At 44.0% G+C, this 15,343-nt stretch overlaps 1 protein-coding gene across 2 annotated transcripts in view; it reads left to right on the top strand.

Annotated features, from left to right (window-relative positions):
- Positions 1–15,343, top strand: part of CTPS2 (CTP synthase 2) — a 107,774-nt gene that overhangs the window by 17,326 nt on the left and 75,105 nt on the right. For both annotated transcript variants that reach the window (XM_065900346.1, XM_065900345.1), the window contains exons 5-9: positions 5,200–5,316; positions 5,594–5,677; positions 6,521–6,601; positions 9,788–9,939; positions 13,846–13,978. In XM_065900346.1, the coding sequence (XP_065756418.1) occupies positions 5,200–5,316; positions 5,594–5,677; positions 6,521–6,601; positions 9,788–9,939; positions 13,846–13,978 (567 nt within the window). The remainder of the gene's footprint in view (positions 1–5,199; positions 5,317–5,593; positions 5,678–6,520; positions 6,602–9,787; positions 9,940–13,845; positions 13,979–15,343) is intronic.

Below are 15,343 nucleotides of genomic sequence, written 5' to 3'. Positions count from 1 at the left end.
GAATGTAAAGTGCCTCATAATTTAAAAAAAATTGGTGATGTTGAAATGATAATATTTTCGATACACTCTGCTACATAAAATATAGTGTTAAAATTAATTTCTCCACTTTAATTTTGCTTTTTTCCCATTTATTTATTTATTTATTTAATTTATTTATTTTTGGCTGCGTTGGGTCTTCGTTGCTGCATGCGGGCTTTCTCCAGTTGCAGCGAGCGGGGGCTACTCTTCGTTGCGGTGCACGGGCTTCTCATTGCGGTGGCTTCTCTTGTTGTGGAGCACAGGCTCTTGGTGCAGAGCGCGGGCTCTTGGCGCACGGGCTTCAGTAGTTGTGGCACGTGGGCTCAGTAGTTGTGGCTCACAGGCTCTAGAGCACAGGCTCAGTAGTTGTGGCGCACAGGCTTTGTTGCTGCGCGGCATGTGGGATCTTCCCAGACCAGGGCCTGAACCTGTGTCCCCTGAGTTGGCGGGTGGATTCTTTTTTTTTTTAATTTTAATTTTTTATTTTTTAACATCTTTATTGGAGTATAATTGCTTTACAATGGCGTGTTAGTTTCTGCTTTATAACAAAGTGAATCAGCTATACATATACATATATCCCCATATCTCCTCCCTCTTGCGTCTCCCTCCCACCCTCCCTATCCCACCCCTCTAGGTGGTCACAGAGCACTGAGCTGATCTCCCCGTGCTAAGCGGCTGCTTCCCACTAGCTATTGTTTTTACATTTCGTAGTGTATATATGTCCATGCCACTCTCTCACTTCATCCCAGCTTACCCTTCCCCCACCCCGTGTCCTCAAGTCCATTCTCTACGTCTGCGTCTTCATTCCTGTCCTGCCCCTAGGTTCTTCATAACCATTTTTTTTTAATTCCATGTATATGTGTTAGCATGCGGTATTTGTTTTTCTCTTTCTGACTTACTTCACTCTGTGTGACAGACTCTGGGTCCATCCACCTCATGACAGATAACTCAATTTCGTTTCTTTTTATGGCTGAGTAATATTCCATTGTATATATGTGCCACATCTTCTTTAACCATTCATCTGTTGATGAACACTTAGGTTGCTTCCATGTCCTGGCTGTTGTAAATAGAGCTGCAGTGAACATTGTGGTACATGACTCTTTTTGAATTATGGTTTTCTCAGGGTATATGCCCAGTAGTGGGATTCCTGGGTCATATGGTAGTTCAATTTTAGTTTTTTAAGGAACCTCCATACTGTTCTCCATAGTGGCTGTATCAATTTGCATTCCCACCAAGAGTCAAGAGAGTTCCCTTTTCTTCACACCCTCTCCAGCATTTATTATGTGTAGATTTTTTGATGATGGCCATTCTGACTGGTGTGAGGTGATACCTCATTGTAGTTTTGATTTGCATTTCTCTAATGATTAATGATGTTGAGCATTCTTTCATGTGTTTGTTGGCAATCTGTATATCTTCTTTGGAGAAATGTCTATTTAGGTCTTCTGCCCATTTTTGGATTGGGTTGTTTGTTTTTTTGATATTGAGCTGCATGAGCTGCTTGTAAATTTTGGAGATTAATCCTTTGTCAGTTGCTTCATTTGCAAATATCTCCTCCTATTCTGAGGGTTGTCTTTTCCTCTTGTTTATGGTTTCCTTTGCTGTGCCAAAGCTTTGAAATTTCATTAGGTCCCATTTGTTCATTTCTGTTTTTATTTCCATTTCTCTAGGAGGTGGGTCAAAAAGGATCTTGCTGTGATTTATGTCATAGAATCTTCTGCCTGTGTTTTCCTCTAAGAGTTTTATAGTGTCTAGCAGGTGGATTCTTAACCACTGCCACCAGGGAAGTCCCTATATTGTGAATTGATGAGCATCATAAATTTCGTCAACATCCATCATCTCACATAGTTACAAAGTTTTTTTTTCTTGTGATGAGAACTTTTAAGATTTACTCTCTCAGCAACTTTCAGAGAAGATTCCTTTCCTTAAAGGCAAAATGGACATTGCACATCCCATAAATTTGTTTGCTGCTTCAGCTTTGGTTTGGATAGATCTTAACATGTTGTTATGGGTGATATTTTCCCTGTTGTGCGAGGAAGGAATTAACTTAGGGCTACTCTAGGAATAACACTGAAAGTTTTTGATCACAATGACGATAATGGTGAACCAGAGGAGAAATGGGACTTTCCAAATTGGCAGAGAGGGTGCAGTGGGGGTGGAAGCAGGTAACGTTTAAAGCTTTTGCTTCCTTTTCCGGATTCCCTGCTTACTCCCAGAATAGCCCCCATCAAAACCCAGAAAATGCATCCTTATGGTTTAGTTTAAGTGCAGACCTCTTTTTTTCCTACATATTTTCCCCCCCATTGGATTCTGGTGTATGATAGTTAGTGAGCACTTACACCCCTCACCCCCTGCCAGTTTCCTGATTTCATGTTTTATTTCTTGGATTTTCATAATTAAGTTTGTCATTCATTTACAGAATGATCATACATTTCTATCTGTTCCATAGCCAGGAGAATTGAATTTTAATTATGTTTTGTTATCTTAGTTAAAGTTAGTAAAGAATAATTTCTTCTGTAGCAATGAAATCCTCAGACTTCTTAGTTTGATTCTGTTGTAATTATGGTAACAGGTACTAGAACGCTGTGACCTAGGGCTTATATTGAATTTCAAGACCGTTCTGTCCTGTCCTGACCACTAACCTAAACTCCCAGTGCTGTGTGCAGGGCTCTGGATTTGTGCTGGAGATACGGCAGGCAAGTTCCTGCCCTCATGGGCCTTACAGCCCAGTGGGGTAGAGAGACAGGAGATAAGGACTCAAATAAAATAATGGCACCTTGTGCTGTGTTACTAGGAAGGGGAGAGACAGGGTGCTTTAGGTGGGTGGTCAGGGTTGGGCTCTCTGGGGGGGACACAGCTCCCCGGGCTGAAGGATAAAATGGAAGTAAGGTGTAGATGATGAAGGTGGGTAGGAGGGCCTAAGGGGCAGGAAGGAAGACCGTAACCCATGTGAGGACCTAAAAGGCCAGTGGGGCTGGAGCACAGAGGTGGAGGCTGGGGGAGTAGGGGGATGGGAAGGGGGCAGGTGGGAGTGGGGCATGAGATGAGATTAGAGATATGTTTCAGGGTCAGATCATGTAGGGCCTTTTGTTGGCTGCCTAAAGGAGTTTAGATTTTACTTTTAGTCAAGCAGAGAGCTGCTGAAGGTTATAAGCATGGGAGAGATGTATTCTGAGTTTTAAAAGGTCACTCTGCTGCTGTATGACAGACGGTTGGTAGGACAGGAGAGGGTGGAAGCTGGGAGGCCATTAAAATTGGGGGCAGCCAACTTTTTCTGTAAAGGGCCAGATAGTAAATATGTTTGGTTTTGCCGGTCAGGGAGTCTCTGTCACAGCTACTCCACTCTGCCATTGCAGTGCCCAAGCAGCCTTAGGTGACGTGTGGGTGGGCGTGGCCGTGTGCCAGTATAGCTTCATGTGTGAAAATAGACAGTAGGCCATCTTAGCCACCGCAGGCGTAGACGATTGCCATAATCCCTGCAAAAGATGGTGTTGGCTTGGGCGTCTAGGGTGGTAGTGGTGGAAATAGCAGTGGAGAGATTTTCAAGAATGTTTTGGAGGTACAGCTCACTGGACAGGGTTGGGTAAGGAAAAGGCGGGAATGGAGGATGATTTCCAGACCTCTAGCTTGAACCCGTTAGTGGTAGGAGATGCTGTTGCTGAGATGAGGGAGAAGCCCCCAGACAAACAGGCCCAGGGCTGTGGGGACCAGGGGTTCAGTTTGGGCCATGGTACGTTTGAATACTTACTGATCCATCCAAGATGTCACGGACACGTTGGCTTCAAAGCCCAGCGGCACTGGGAGGAGAGGTCCGGGCTGCAAGTAGATTTTGGACCTAGTCGAGTAGCTGAAGCCAGGAAAGGTGGTGAATCCTGGGCCTGGGCCCACCATGATCTCTTCCTCCTCAGCATCCCGATTATTCCACTTCGTGCTCAAGTTTTGCTCTTGCTTTATTGTTCTTTAGCTCTGCCTTATTCTCCTCGCTAAACTCCGAGCTGCTCAGGAGCAGGTTGTCTTAAGTTCTTCCCAGCAGCTCCTTTAAAGTGTTGAGCCCATAGTAGATGCTCAAATGCTAAAGAATTAATTTAAAAATCTGGGTGGTAATCTTTAAGTATTTAAATATGGTGAGGATGAATGCGTTAAGGTGAAATTTTATCCTTGTCTAAAGTAAAATGCTTAAGTAACATTATTGGAAGTACAATGTAAATTAAGTTAACATTTGTCAAAGGATTACACTGTCAGGAATATTCTCGGGGCTTTTGGTACTACTTCTTTCAGAGAGACAGCATGTTTTAGTACAAGTGATTTAATTCTGGTAGTACCACCATTACAAGGAGACTGTTGAGCTGCATACAGGTGTGTGTGTGTGTGTGTGTATGTGTGTTTGTTTGTGTATGTGTGTTCATGAAGAGAGAGAGAGAGAGAGAGAGAGACACAGACAGAGAGAGACAGAGAGAGGGAGAATGCTAACTGTTTCACACTGGGCAGAACCAGATGGCTCTCCCTTTTCTCATATTGTCACCGGATTTCAATTCTCCCTTCCAACGGGACCACTGGTAGAAACTAACTGATCTCACTCCTCTGTGGTGTATATTCTGGATCTTTTAATCTGCTTAGGAATTCCCTTCTCTTTTCTTAAAGTGCTCTTTTTTTTTTTTAAACAAACCCTTTTTTTAAAAAAAAATTATTTATTTATTTATTTTTGGCTGCGTTGGGTCTTCGTTGCTGCACGCGGGCTTTTCCCTAGTTGCGGCGAGCGGGGCTACTCTTCATTGCGGTGCGCGGGCTTCTCATTGCGGTGGCTTCTCTTGTTGCGGAGCACGGGCTCTAGGCACGCGGGCTTCAGTGGTTGTGACTCGTGGGCTCTAGAGCAAAGGCTCGGTAGTTGTGGCACACGGGCTTAGTTGCTCCGTGGCATGTGGGATCTTCCCAGAGCAGGGCTCGAACCCGTGTCCCCTGCCTTGGCAGGCAGATTCTTAACCACTGTGCCACCAGGGAAGTCCCACTCCTTTTCTTTAAAAAAATTTTTTTTCAGTCTTGATGAGGTGAAGCGTTGACAGCCTATTAGTGATCCCCATTTTGGGGGGACTTCAGTTCTCACGCTTAGTGTATTAAGAATTGTTCTGTTAGTCTGTGTACCACGGAAGCTATTTGATCTCTTGTGTCTTTTTTTTCCATTCCCAGCTGGGTGGCACCATTGGAGACATTGAAGGAATGCCATTTGTGGAAGCGTTCAGACAATTCCAGTTTAAAGCAAAAAGAGAGAATTTCTGTAATATCCATGTTAGCCTTGTCCCACAGGTGAGCTTTCCAGATAAGTGTGTAGTCAGCAACTCCTGTAGGTCTTCCTATGATACTCTGTTTATTCCACTTTCTTTTTGTTTTGGCCGCATTGTGTGGCATGTGGGATCTTAGTTCCCTGACCAGGGATTGAACCTGCGCCCCCTGCAGTGAAAGTGCAGAGTCAACCACTGGACTGCCAGGGAAGCCCCCTATTCCAAATTTTAAACCAGGAAGCCATTCATTATCCAGAAGAGCTAGATGTCCAGTGTACTGACAGTGACCCATTTCTTTTCAGCCCAGTGCTACTGGAGAACAGAAAACCAAACCCACACAAAACAGTGTCCGTGCGTTGAGGGGGTTAGGCCTGTCTCCCGATCTGGTGAGTTAAAGAGAGTGGGTAAGTTTCTTGGAATAGGACCTCCATTTCTTAAACTATAACATCATCTAAGTCCTTCCTAGCTCTCAAATGGTTTCTATGACTGAGCTTTTTGTATCTGGGAGCTGGGGAAGGCTTATTCCCTCATCCTCAAGTGTCGCTTCACACATTTCTAAATTGGCCATCTCTTCTTCTCCAGGTCCTCATTTGATTGGCCACACTGACATCTGGGCAAGTGCAATGTCCTGTCATCTGTGTGGTCCCTGGGTCCCTTAGAGGGAGGTGGGACCGGGGAGATTTTCCTATGAGCCTGCTAGGTGGGGCTATCCCTGCTCTTATTTATAGCAGTAATCCAGTTATTGCCAGTAGTCTAGATCAGAGGCTGGCAAGTAAGGGCCTGCAGACCTGCCTCCTGTAAAGGAAGTTGTCCACATTTATCTCTGGCTACCTTTGCTCATGGCGGTACCGTGAGGAGTCAGGGCAGGAGCTGCACGACCTGCAAAGCCTAAAGCTTTTACCGTCTGGCCCTTTAGCGAAAAGTTTGCCAACCCTTGGTCTGGCTCTATTCTTGTAGTTTTAAAGAAGTAACATATGTGAGCCTCGAGTCTGTTCGCTAGAAATGCCTTGACATTTCCTACCGGTGGATTTGTGTTGAGTTTGGTTACACTTGCTTATATTAGTGCTCAGACCGATTTCTAGTAGCCCAGTGGAATGCCCAGGTTGGAGAAATGCCCACTCGGTCAAATCTTCTGGAGCAAAATTAATGTAGCGTCCTCCTGAAAATCAGTGGCGGTGTGAACAGCCCAATTCCTGTCTGCTAACCCCGTGCGTAATCGACTTTGACAGATTGTCTGCCGAAGTTCAACGCCCATCGAAATGGCTGTGAAGGAAAAGATTTCTATGTTTTGTCACGTGAACCCTGAACAGGTTAGTGCTGCTCTTCAGATTTGAATGCCTTGCAGGCGCTTCTGCTGATGCCAGCATTTCACACCTCTTAAGTTATCGTATTACTTTTCACAACATTTATAAAAGATCTGGGGGACTCATATGCAACTACGGCTCCCTTGCCCTTAAGTGAACAGTCTTGAGACTCCTGAAATAGATTGTGTGTTTCACTCCTTAAGTTTTAATTGTAGGTACAAAACCAGGTGGGTGGTTTTTTTTAACTCGCAGTCCAACCTCTAGAGAGAGAACCATTTGAAGCCTGCTTATCGTCTCTTTATCTTGTCTTTCCAGGACACTTATGGCTTTTACTTTGTTTTCTCTTTTGTACTTGTTACAGCTTAACTCACCCCAAACCACACATTACGGTGACATTCACACTATCACTTCTGATTACATCTGTGACCTCAGCTCAGTTCACTGCTACGAAAACCACTGTGACGTGGGTTCAGGTCCTCTGTTCTGCAGGACTTTCCACCTGGATATCCAAGAGCCGGCTTTTCTTTTCTCTTTCATCTGCTTATCTCTGTCTCTTGTTTGCCATAAGGCTCAGGCACAAGGGATTGGAGTTTAAAAAGTGATATGACGTGTGCTCAGGAAAAGGGCGAGGTTTGTCGGAAACCTTTTGTTTTCTTCAGATTAGCTCGGGGTTCTCTGAAGCCTAAAAACCACCTAATCAGATTTCTGAGTCTCAGGAGGCAGGCTGATGTATTCACTGCCTGATGCTTCAGGGTCAGTGCACAAGTCTGAACTCCTTTGAAAAATGTGATAGCAGGTTTAAAGCACTCTCCTATATCTGTGTGTTGTCAAGCCATTTTGGTTTTGTTCCGTTGTTTTTTGTAAATAGTACTTGGTGTGGGTATCACACACATTTAACCTGGTTTCCGAAGTAGAAGGATACAGCTTTTAGAGTTGGGTTGCTGAGAGCTCTGCGAACAGATGATACAGTCCAAACTTTCAACCGTATGGAGTCTCTTTTCTTTTCTTTTTTTTTTGGCCATGCCACATGGCTTGCGGGATCTTAGTTCCCCGACCAGAGATTGAACCTGGGTCACGGCAGTGAAAGTGCCGAGTCCTAACCACTGGACCGCCAGGGAATTCTTGAGTTTATTTTCTTTATAAGTATAGATTCTGAAGCATGTTCTATCTCATCAGTCCACAGGCTAGTCTATTAGCCATTTTTTAGCACACTGCTTTTTTTTAAAAAAAATTTTTATTGGAGTATAGTTGATTTACAATGTTGTGTTAGTTTCTGCTGTACAGCAAAGTGAATCGGCTATACATATACATATATCTATCTACTCTTTTTTAGATTCTTTTCCCATATAGGTCATGACAGAGTATGGAGTGCCCTGTGCTATACAGTAGGTTCTTATTAGTTATTTATATTTTATATACAGTAGTGTGTATATGTCAATCCCAATCTTCCAATATCCCCCCCATTACTCCCCCCCCACCCAGTAACCATAAGTTTGTTTTCTACATCTGTCAGCACATTGCTTTTTCTCATATGAGTTAATTCTCCCATTTCTTAGTTCTTGGTGAACTTGCGTTTAGAGCTCTTCTCACCTGGATTGCTGAGGAGGGAATAGAAAGTCACAGGTGTCTCTGTGATGTTCTCTGTTACCATGGTATTTGAAAAAATGTCTCTGGCTTGGAGGATAAATGAGTAAATAGCTCCACACCTCATGCCTTCCACTTGTGGGAGTTGTGGCTGTCCAGAGATTTATCAATAATTTTAATTAATAATTGGGATGGAGCGTCATATCAGCGACATCTTGGCACTTTGAATTGTATCAGGGAATGCATGGGTGAGACACAATAGTCTTAAGTATCAAGTTGTCCATGTCCAAACAGCTTAGGAACCCTTGGTTGGATAGCTATGGATTGGGAAAGGCCGAACACATAGAGTTGGCAGAACATTTCTTGGCATTTACTTAGGTTGTGGCAGATCCTTAAATGCCTGCCAGTGGCCCTTTGCATGTACCTGAGAGGGTGGTGAAAGCTCGTTAGGGTGTCAAAAACAACCACACCACCTGGCACTTAAAAGAGGCAGCAGCAACAACAAATGAGTGAACAAACAAACTTCATACCCACACTTAGAAGACAAGGTGTATGTATTCATTGCTACTGCCTTAACCTAGGCTTAGAAGATGGTGCCTTGGGCCATGTGTCTTGGATACTGACATAAAGCATTCATGTTCCACTACCAAGTCTCTGACACCCCCTGGGGTTCCTGCAGTTCAAGTCAGACACTAACCACCTGGAGTGAGCATCAGACTCCGCAGGTCTTTATAAGACTGCCGTGCACTTCAGACACTCGCCGCAGGTTTCTGTTGTCCCAAGCCACCCACACTTCTGCCGGGCTGACTACAAAGTTGAAGCTTCCCATGACCACCTCAAGTTTGATAATTCTCTAGAATGACTCACACCTCCGAAAGTGCTATATTTATGATTACTGTTTAATTGTAAAGGGTGCAGGTGAAGAGCCAGATGAAGAGACACATAGGGCAAGGTCTAGGAGAGTCCCAGACACAAGAACTTTTATCCCTGTGGAGTCAGGGTGCACCCCCTTCCCAGTACATCTGTAAATTCACCGGCGAGGATGCTCCCCTGAGTCCTGATGTTCAGCCTTTTGATTGGAGTTTCATTACGTAGGCATGATGGAGTGAATCATTGGTCACCTGATTGAACTCAGTCTCTAGCCCCTGTCCCCTCCGTGGAGGTCAGGTGGCTGAAAGTTCCAGCCTTCTAATGACCTGCTTGGTTTTTCTGGTGACCAGCTCCATCCTGAAGTCATCTAGGGGCCACCCTGCATCACCTCATTAACTTAACAAAGTTACCCCTATAACTCAGGAAATTTTGAATGTTTTTGAAGCCCTGTGCCAGGAACTACGAACAAAGAATGTGTATACAGGGAAAAAAATATATATATTCTACCATAACATCCATGGTTCCAGATGTAGAATAATGACTTCAAAGTGTTTTGTAATTAGATCCAAGTCACCTTGTGTTAATTCTGACTCCTGTTTAGGTTGCTGTGTTCTTGGTTTTCTTCCATCAGTAAAAATAAACTGCTATCTCTCTTGAGTTTTACCTCATTCCTACATTCATTTTTGTGGCATACTTGAGTTGTTCCATTAAATATGGTGTTTTATCATCATTGATCAGGTTATATGTATCCACGATGTTTCTTCCACCTACCGAGTACCTGTGCTTTTGGAGGAACAAGGCATCGTTAAATATTTCAAAGAGAGATTGGATCTGCCTATTGGGGATTCTGCAAGCAATTTGCTTTTCAAGTGGAAAAATATGGCTGACAGGTACTGTGAAAGGAATTACTAATGTAAGTTTTCATAATTCTTAGGTTTCGGGGTAGCACTGAGGTGTACCTTGAAAGGTAACTATGTAGCGTTCCACTTTCCACATGGGTATGTTTGGTTCTGGAAACGTCTAAAGCTCTAGCATATTGTTAGGGTGTTTTGCTGTACGCTGAAGATTTCTGGGGCCTTTGATTTTGCTCTACTAAAGCAAAGTGAATTGAAGGCATTTGGATTCCAGCATTTTAAAAAACTTTTGGAAGCATTTATTTATTGGTTTATTATTTCGTTTCTGAATGTTTTAAACAGTTTAAAATGCTACAGGCTTTGTTTTGTTTTGTTTTGCTTAGTTTTAAGATTTGGCTAACATTTCTTAAAGAAAATCCTTCTGAATGGGAAGTTTTGGCTATGGCATTGTTGTTCTATCCTGCAGTTAACTATCAGTATCGGCATTAAAAACCCCTGTTAGGTTTTAGCTTTAAGACAGTCATATTAATTTCAGCAAGGTTTGTCTAATTTGATGTCATATACAGATTAAATCCCCATCACCTGTTTTCTTTTACTAAATGTTGCTGAGGCGTGACTCCATAAAGTCCCGGCTGCTTGACTTCTCCTGCAGCTGAAGTAGAGGCAGTAGATGCAGTAGTTGCGAATGAAGGCTTTGGTGTTGCTAAGGAGTAGATCTTAAAAGTTCTTATCACACAAAAAAATTTGTAACTGTGCGCGGTGATAGATGTTAACTAGAATATTGCGGTCATCATTTCGTAATATATAGAATCATTAGGTTGTACATCTGGAACTAATGTAATGTATGTCAGTTACATCTCAATGAAAAAACGTAAGCTCTGGTGTCGGGCACCATAGATTCAGAGCCCAGCTTCTCCTTTCACTGGCTGTTTTTGAGTTTGGGTAGATTACTTAACCTCTCTGGGCTTATTCTCCCATCCATATATAACTGGGGGGATACTGGTACCACGTTGTGACACTTATGAAAGAAAATACACCAGGCCTTAACATCACATCAGGCACTGTTGGTTACTGATGTCGGTAACAATAATTTAAATGATTTGATGATGACAAAAGCACTGACCTTTGGTAGATGACTAGTAGATTGAAAGTTATTTTGCCCTTTCACTTTAAAATTTTAAAAGCGTTTTAGAATTTCTGGGGCAAGAAGAATCACGAACAAAGCACATTTTCTGAACTTAGGTGCCCCCGTGACTGGTGATACAACTAAGCCCCTGTCCTCCAGAATGCTTAAGGAATCAGTCTCTTCGTAGGAATTTTCTGAGTAGCTTGGGGTTGATCCTCTTTAAGCACTAGAAACTTTAATATTTTAACTCTTCGTGTTGGAAATAGTTCTAAATTTTACTCTATGCCTCTGTGCTTTTTAAAGCCAGGGTTTGGTTTTTGTATTAGTTTCCTGTGTCTGCTGTAATAAGTTACCACAAAATTGGTGGCTTAAACCAATAGAAATTTGTTCTGTCACAGTTGTGGAGGTTAGAAGACCTAAATCAAGGTGTCAGCAGGGTTGGTTCCTTCTGGAACTCTGAGGGAGAATATGTTCCATGCATTTCTCCTGGCTTCTGGGGGCTAGCTTCCTTGGTGTTCCTTGGCTTGTGGGCGCATCACTCCAATCTCTGCCTCTCTTGTCGCATGTCCTTCTCCTTTGTGTCTTCTTCCTTTCTCTTTTATAAGGATGCTTGTCTTTGCAGTTAGGGTCCATTCTAATCCAGGATGATCTCAACTGGAGATCCTTAACTTAATTGCATCGGCAAAGACCCTGTTTTCCAGATATGGGCACATTCATAGGTTCTGGGGGACATAAGTTTTTTGGGGCCACCATTCAGTTCAGGATTCAAGCAAAGGGGATATTGAACATCAGTCCCTCTGCATCATGTTGGCCGTGACGTTGGTTCATTGGTCATGGCAGTGTGAAGTGTCCATTCTTTAGGCCCTGTCCCCTCAGTACAGCCTGTAGAGAGATACAAGGAGGCACACAGGGGTCAAAGGGACAGCGTTGATCGTGGAGGTCCAGTGCTGCCCAGAGGCCAGGGGTCCCTGGTTGAGCTGGGTGGAAGAACTTGCCTGGGTCCTGAGGTGGGGACAACGCTGCCTCCCTGGGAACCTTCCTGCTGGGGGGTGGGCCTACAAAGCCGCCCAGCTGACTGCAGTGTCAGCTGCTGTGTCACACCCAGTTGATGGCCGAATGGAGAGCACGAGGGGAGGGAGGTGCTTGGCTGGTCCGGGCAGTGCTCCATGAGCCCAGCCTGCAGGGCCAAGAGGGAAAGAGAGCACAGGGGCGTGGGCTCAGTATACCTCCCTGGATGGCGGCTGGACTGACCCAGTGGCCTCCCCTCTCCCCCACTCCCTCCCACCCCGCGCCGGGAAGACCAGCAACGAGTGAGTGGAAGGAGAGTGGGTGCAAGGAGGGACTGGCCATGCTGACTGCAGCCCTGCGTCCCTCCCCGGGGGGACAGGATGTGCCCCCCGACCGCACATCGTCTTGGAATCTTGGCTTGATACCAACTTGCTTTGTTACCTGAGTCCTTTCCCTAGAGCTGGGGCGAAGCACAGGCAGGCAGTCTCCACAGCGACATAAAATTAACTGGTAAGTTAGAGGTTTAGCATCTTTCTCTCACGTTCTTCAGTCACCTTCCTAGAAAGTCAGCTCTGCTGCCAGTTTTGACTTCTTAGCCCCTCGTGCCTTTTTCTCCTCCCAGCCTGTTTCCATCAGGCTTCTCTTTCACTCTTTGCAGATGTTGTTATAAAGGAGGAATATTCCTCATCCCGGTAACATTTTTGTTCTAAGGTGTTTGGGGAACAGTTTGCTTCAAAGCCCTAAAAGATCTTCAGCCCCAAGTGACATTCCTGCATACTTAGTACCAGACCAGGCATTTTTCATGTTCCTTGAACAGATCTCCTGACGAAAGCGACGATAAAGATTATGTCTCTAATGGTAAAATGTGATTGAGTGTCTCATGTAGAATGGAATTTTCTCATAAAAATGATCTAAGTGGCTTATAGTGTTTTAAATAGTCCTCTCAGCACCATTCTTCAGGAATGCCACAAATAACCTGGCGTTTGTGGGCCAGCTGGGAATGTAACAATTTTTAATGTAGACACTTTGAATGCATTTTCTTATATGGTATCACCTTACAAAGTTAATATTGGAATGTCTCTTGTTGACACTGAGAATGCATTTTCTTATACAGTGTCACCTTATAAATGAATTTCAGGACAGTTCATGTTTATGAGATGGGGAGAACTTTTTTTTTTATTATTTATTTTTGGTTGCATTGGGGTCTTTGTTGCTGTGCGCAGGCTTTCTCTAGTTGCGGTGAGCGGGGGCTACTCTACATTGCGGTGCATAGGCTTCTCATTGCAGCGGCTTCTCTTGTTGCGGACCATGGGCTCTAGGCGCGTGGGCTTCAGTAGTTGTGGCACGTGGGCTCAGTAGTTATGGCTTGTGGGCTCTAGGGAACAGGCTCAGTTGTAACACACAGGCTTTGTTGCTCCGCGACATGTGGGATCTTCCCGGACCAGGGCTCGAACCCGTGTCCCCTGCATTGGCAGGCGGATTCTTAACCACTGCCACCAGGGAAGCCTGGGGAGAGCTTTTTTATTTTTAATGCTTTTAACTTTTTCTCTGATATACTCTCCTCAGATTTATATCTTTGCCTGCTTATGTAAGCCAATGTTGGGCTTTCTCATGATTTTCAAATCTCTTGGGGTACAGATTGTTATTCTTTGGGGGTGGGGTGGGGAATTTGAGTCAAGTACACCAAGTTCAAGGCACATCTGCTCCTCAGGTTTTAAAAAGTGCCTCAGGATAAGAACAGTGGCTGTCATTATGCTTGTGATATGATGTTACATGCATATAACCTTTAAGCTTGTTTTCCTTCCCAGGTATGAAAGGTTACAGAAAACGTGTTCCATAGCCCTGGTTGGCAAATACACCAAGCTCAGGGACTGCTATGCCTCCGTGTTCAAAGCCCTGGAACACTCAGCGTTGGCCATCAACCACAAGTTGAATCTGATGGTGAGCCCCCACCTGGTCTTCTGCATGTTTCAGGCATTCATCGTGAAATCCCGTGTTGCAGAGAGGCAGGTTGTGTTCAAGGATCCCCAAGTCCACCTCCAGGGTTAATGATTCACCGGGCAGATGCAGAGGACTCAGCATACAGCTGTACTCACGATTATGACTTATTTCAGTGATAGGATGCAGAGCAAAATCAGCAAAGGAAAAGGCACATGGGATGAAGTCTGGGGGAAACCAGGTGTAAGCTTCCAACAGCCCTCCTCCAGTGGAGTCACAGAGGACGTGCTTAAATCCCCCAGCAGCGAGCTACAACAACACAGGCGACGTGCCATCTACCAGGGAAGCTCATTAGAGACTCAGCGCCCAGGGTTTTTACTGGGGGCTGGTCACACAGATGCCCTCAGCCTCCTGAGTGTCAAAATCTCAGACTCCCAGGAGGAAAGCAGGTGTTCAACTTAAATCATGTTGTTTCTTCAAACACTGTAGGCACACTGAGCCACTCTTACTGGTTCTTGGGAATGGTGGGAACCCTCCCCAAATCCAAGTTTCTAGGTGCCAGACAAGGGCCAACCTTGTAAGCAGGCATTTCCAAGGATTTCAGTCTGTTAACTTTTTTTCTGCATACAGGTTTAAGGCACAGTTTTTGAAATTAGGCTTTGCACATTCAGGGACATATATACTTCATGCTCATTTAACTATTTTGTGTTTGTCTAATGAGAAAATAATAGAACTTTTTTTCCCCTTTAGTGTGGGAATTGAACCCAGAGTTTTTAAATGCCATATTTATATACATTTCCCTTTCTAACTCGGAGGACTGATATCTGGCAAACAGTGATGGTTTGTTTTTCAAACAGTATTATGGGATAGCAGAGGTGGAGTTATATATAGCTTGAGTATATTCTTTGTTAGATACAGAAGTAGTATATGCTCAGTATAGAAAATTTAAGCAAAGCATAATGTAAAATGCAGAAAGTGGAAGATTCTTCCTCAGTGAAATCCCACTTCTCTTGATGTACCTGTCGTTCCCAGTTTGATGCATATCTTTCTAGAGTTTTCTCTCCCTATGTAAATGTTTATATTTAATGTTATTCTCTCTGGGTATATCACAGTTTAGGGAGGCCTTATTATCTTGATTTAAATGGTAAAACCTTAATATAATGAGCCAAAAGATACACTTATATGTTCAAGAAATTTAGTAACTTTCAGCTTAGGACCTATCCAGTTTTCTCTCACCTGTTTGTAGCTTCCTCTCTAATCACTTTTTATTTTTGACTTTCCAAGGAATCGTTCCCTTCCTGTTCTTCCTCTTCCTTCCTAGTCCGCCAGTCCCTCGTAGAAAAAAGAAAATAGAAAATCTGTTATAAT

This window comes from Phocoena phocoena, chromosome X, assembly GCF_963924675.1.
Source record: "Phocoena phocoena chromosome X, mPhoPho1.1, whole genome shotgun sequence".
Classification (NCBI taxonomy): domain Eukaryota; kingdom Metazoa; phylum Chordata; class Mammalia; order Artiodactyla; family Phocoenidae; genus Phocoena; species Phocoena phocoena.
This window is presented reverse-complemented; position numbering and strand designations above follow the sequence as displayed.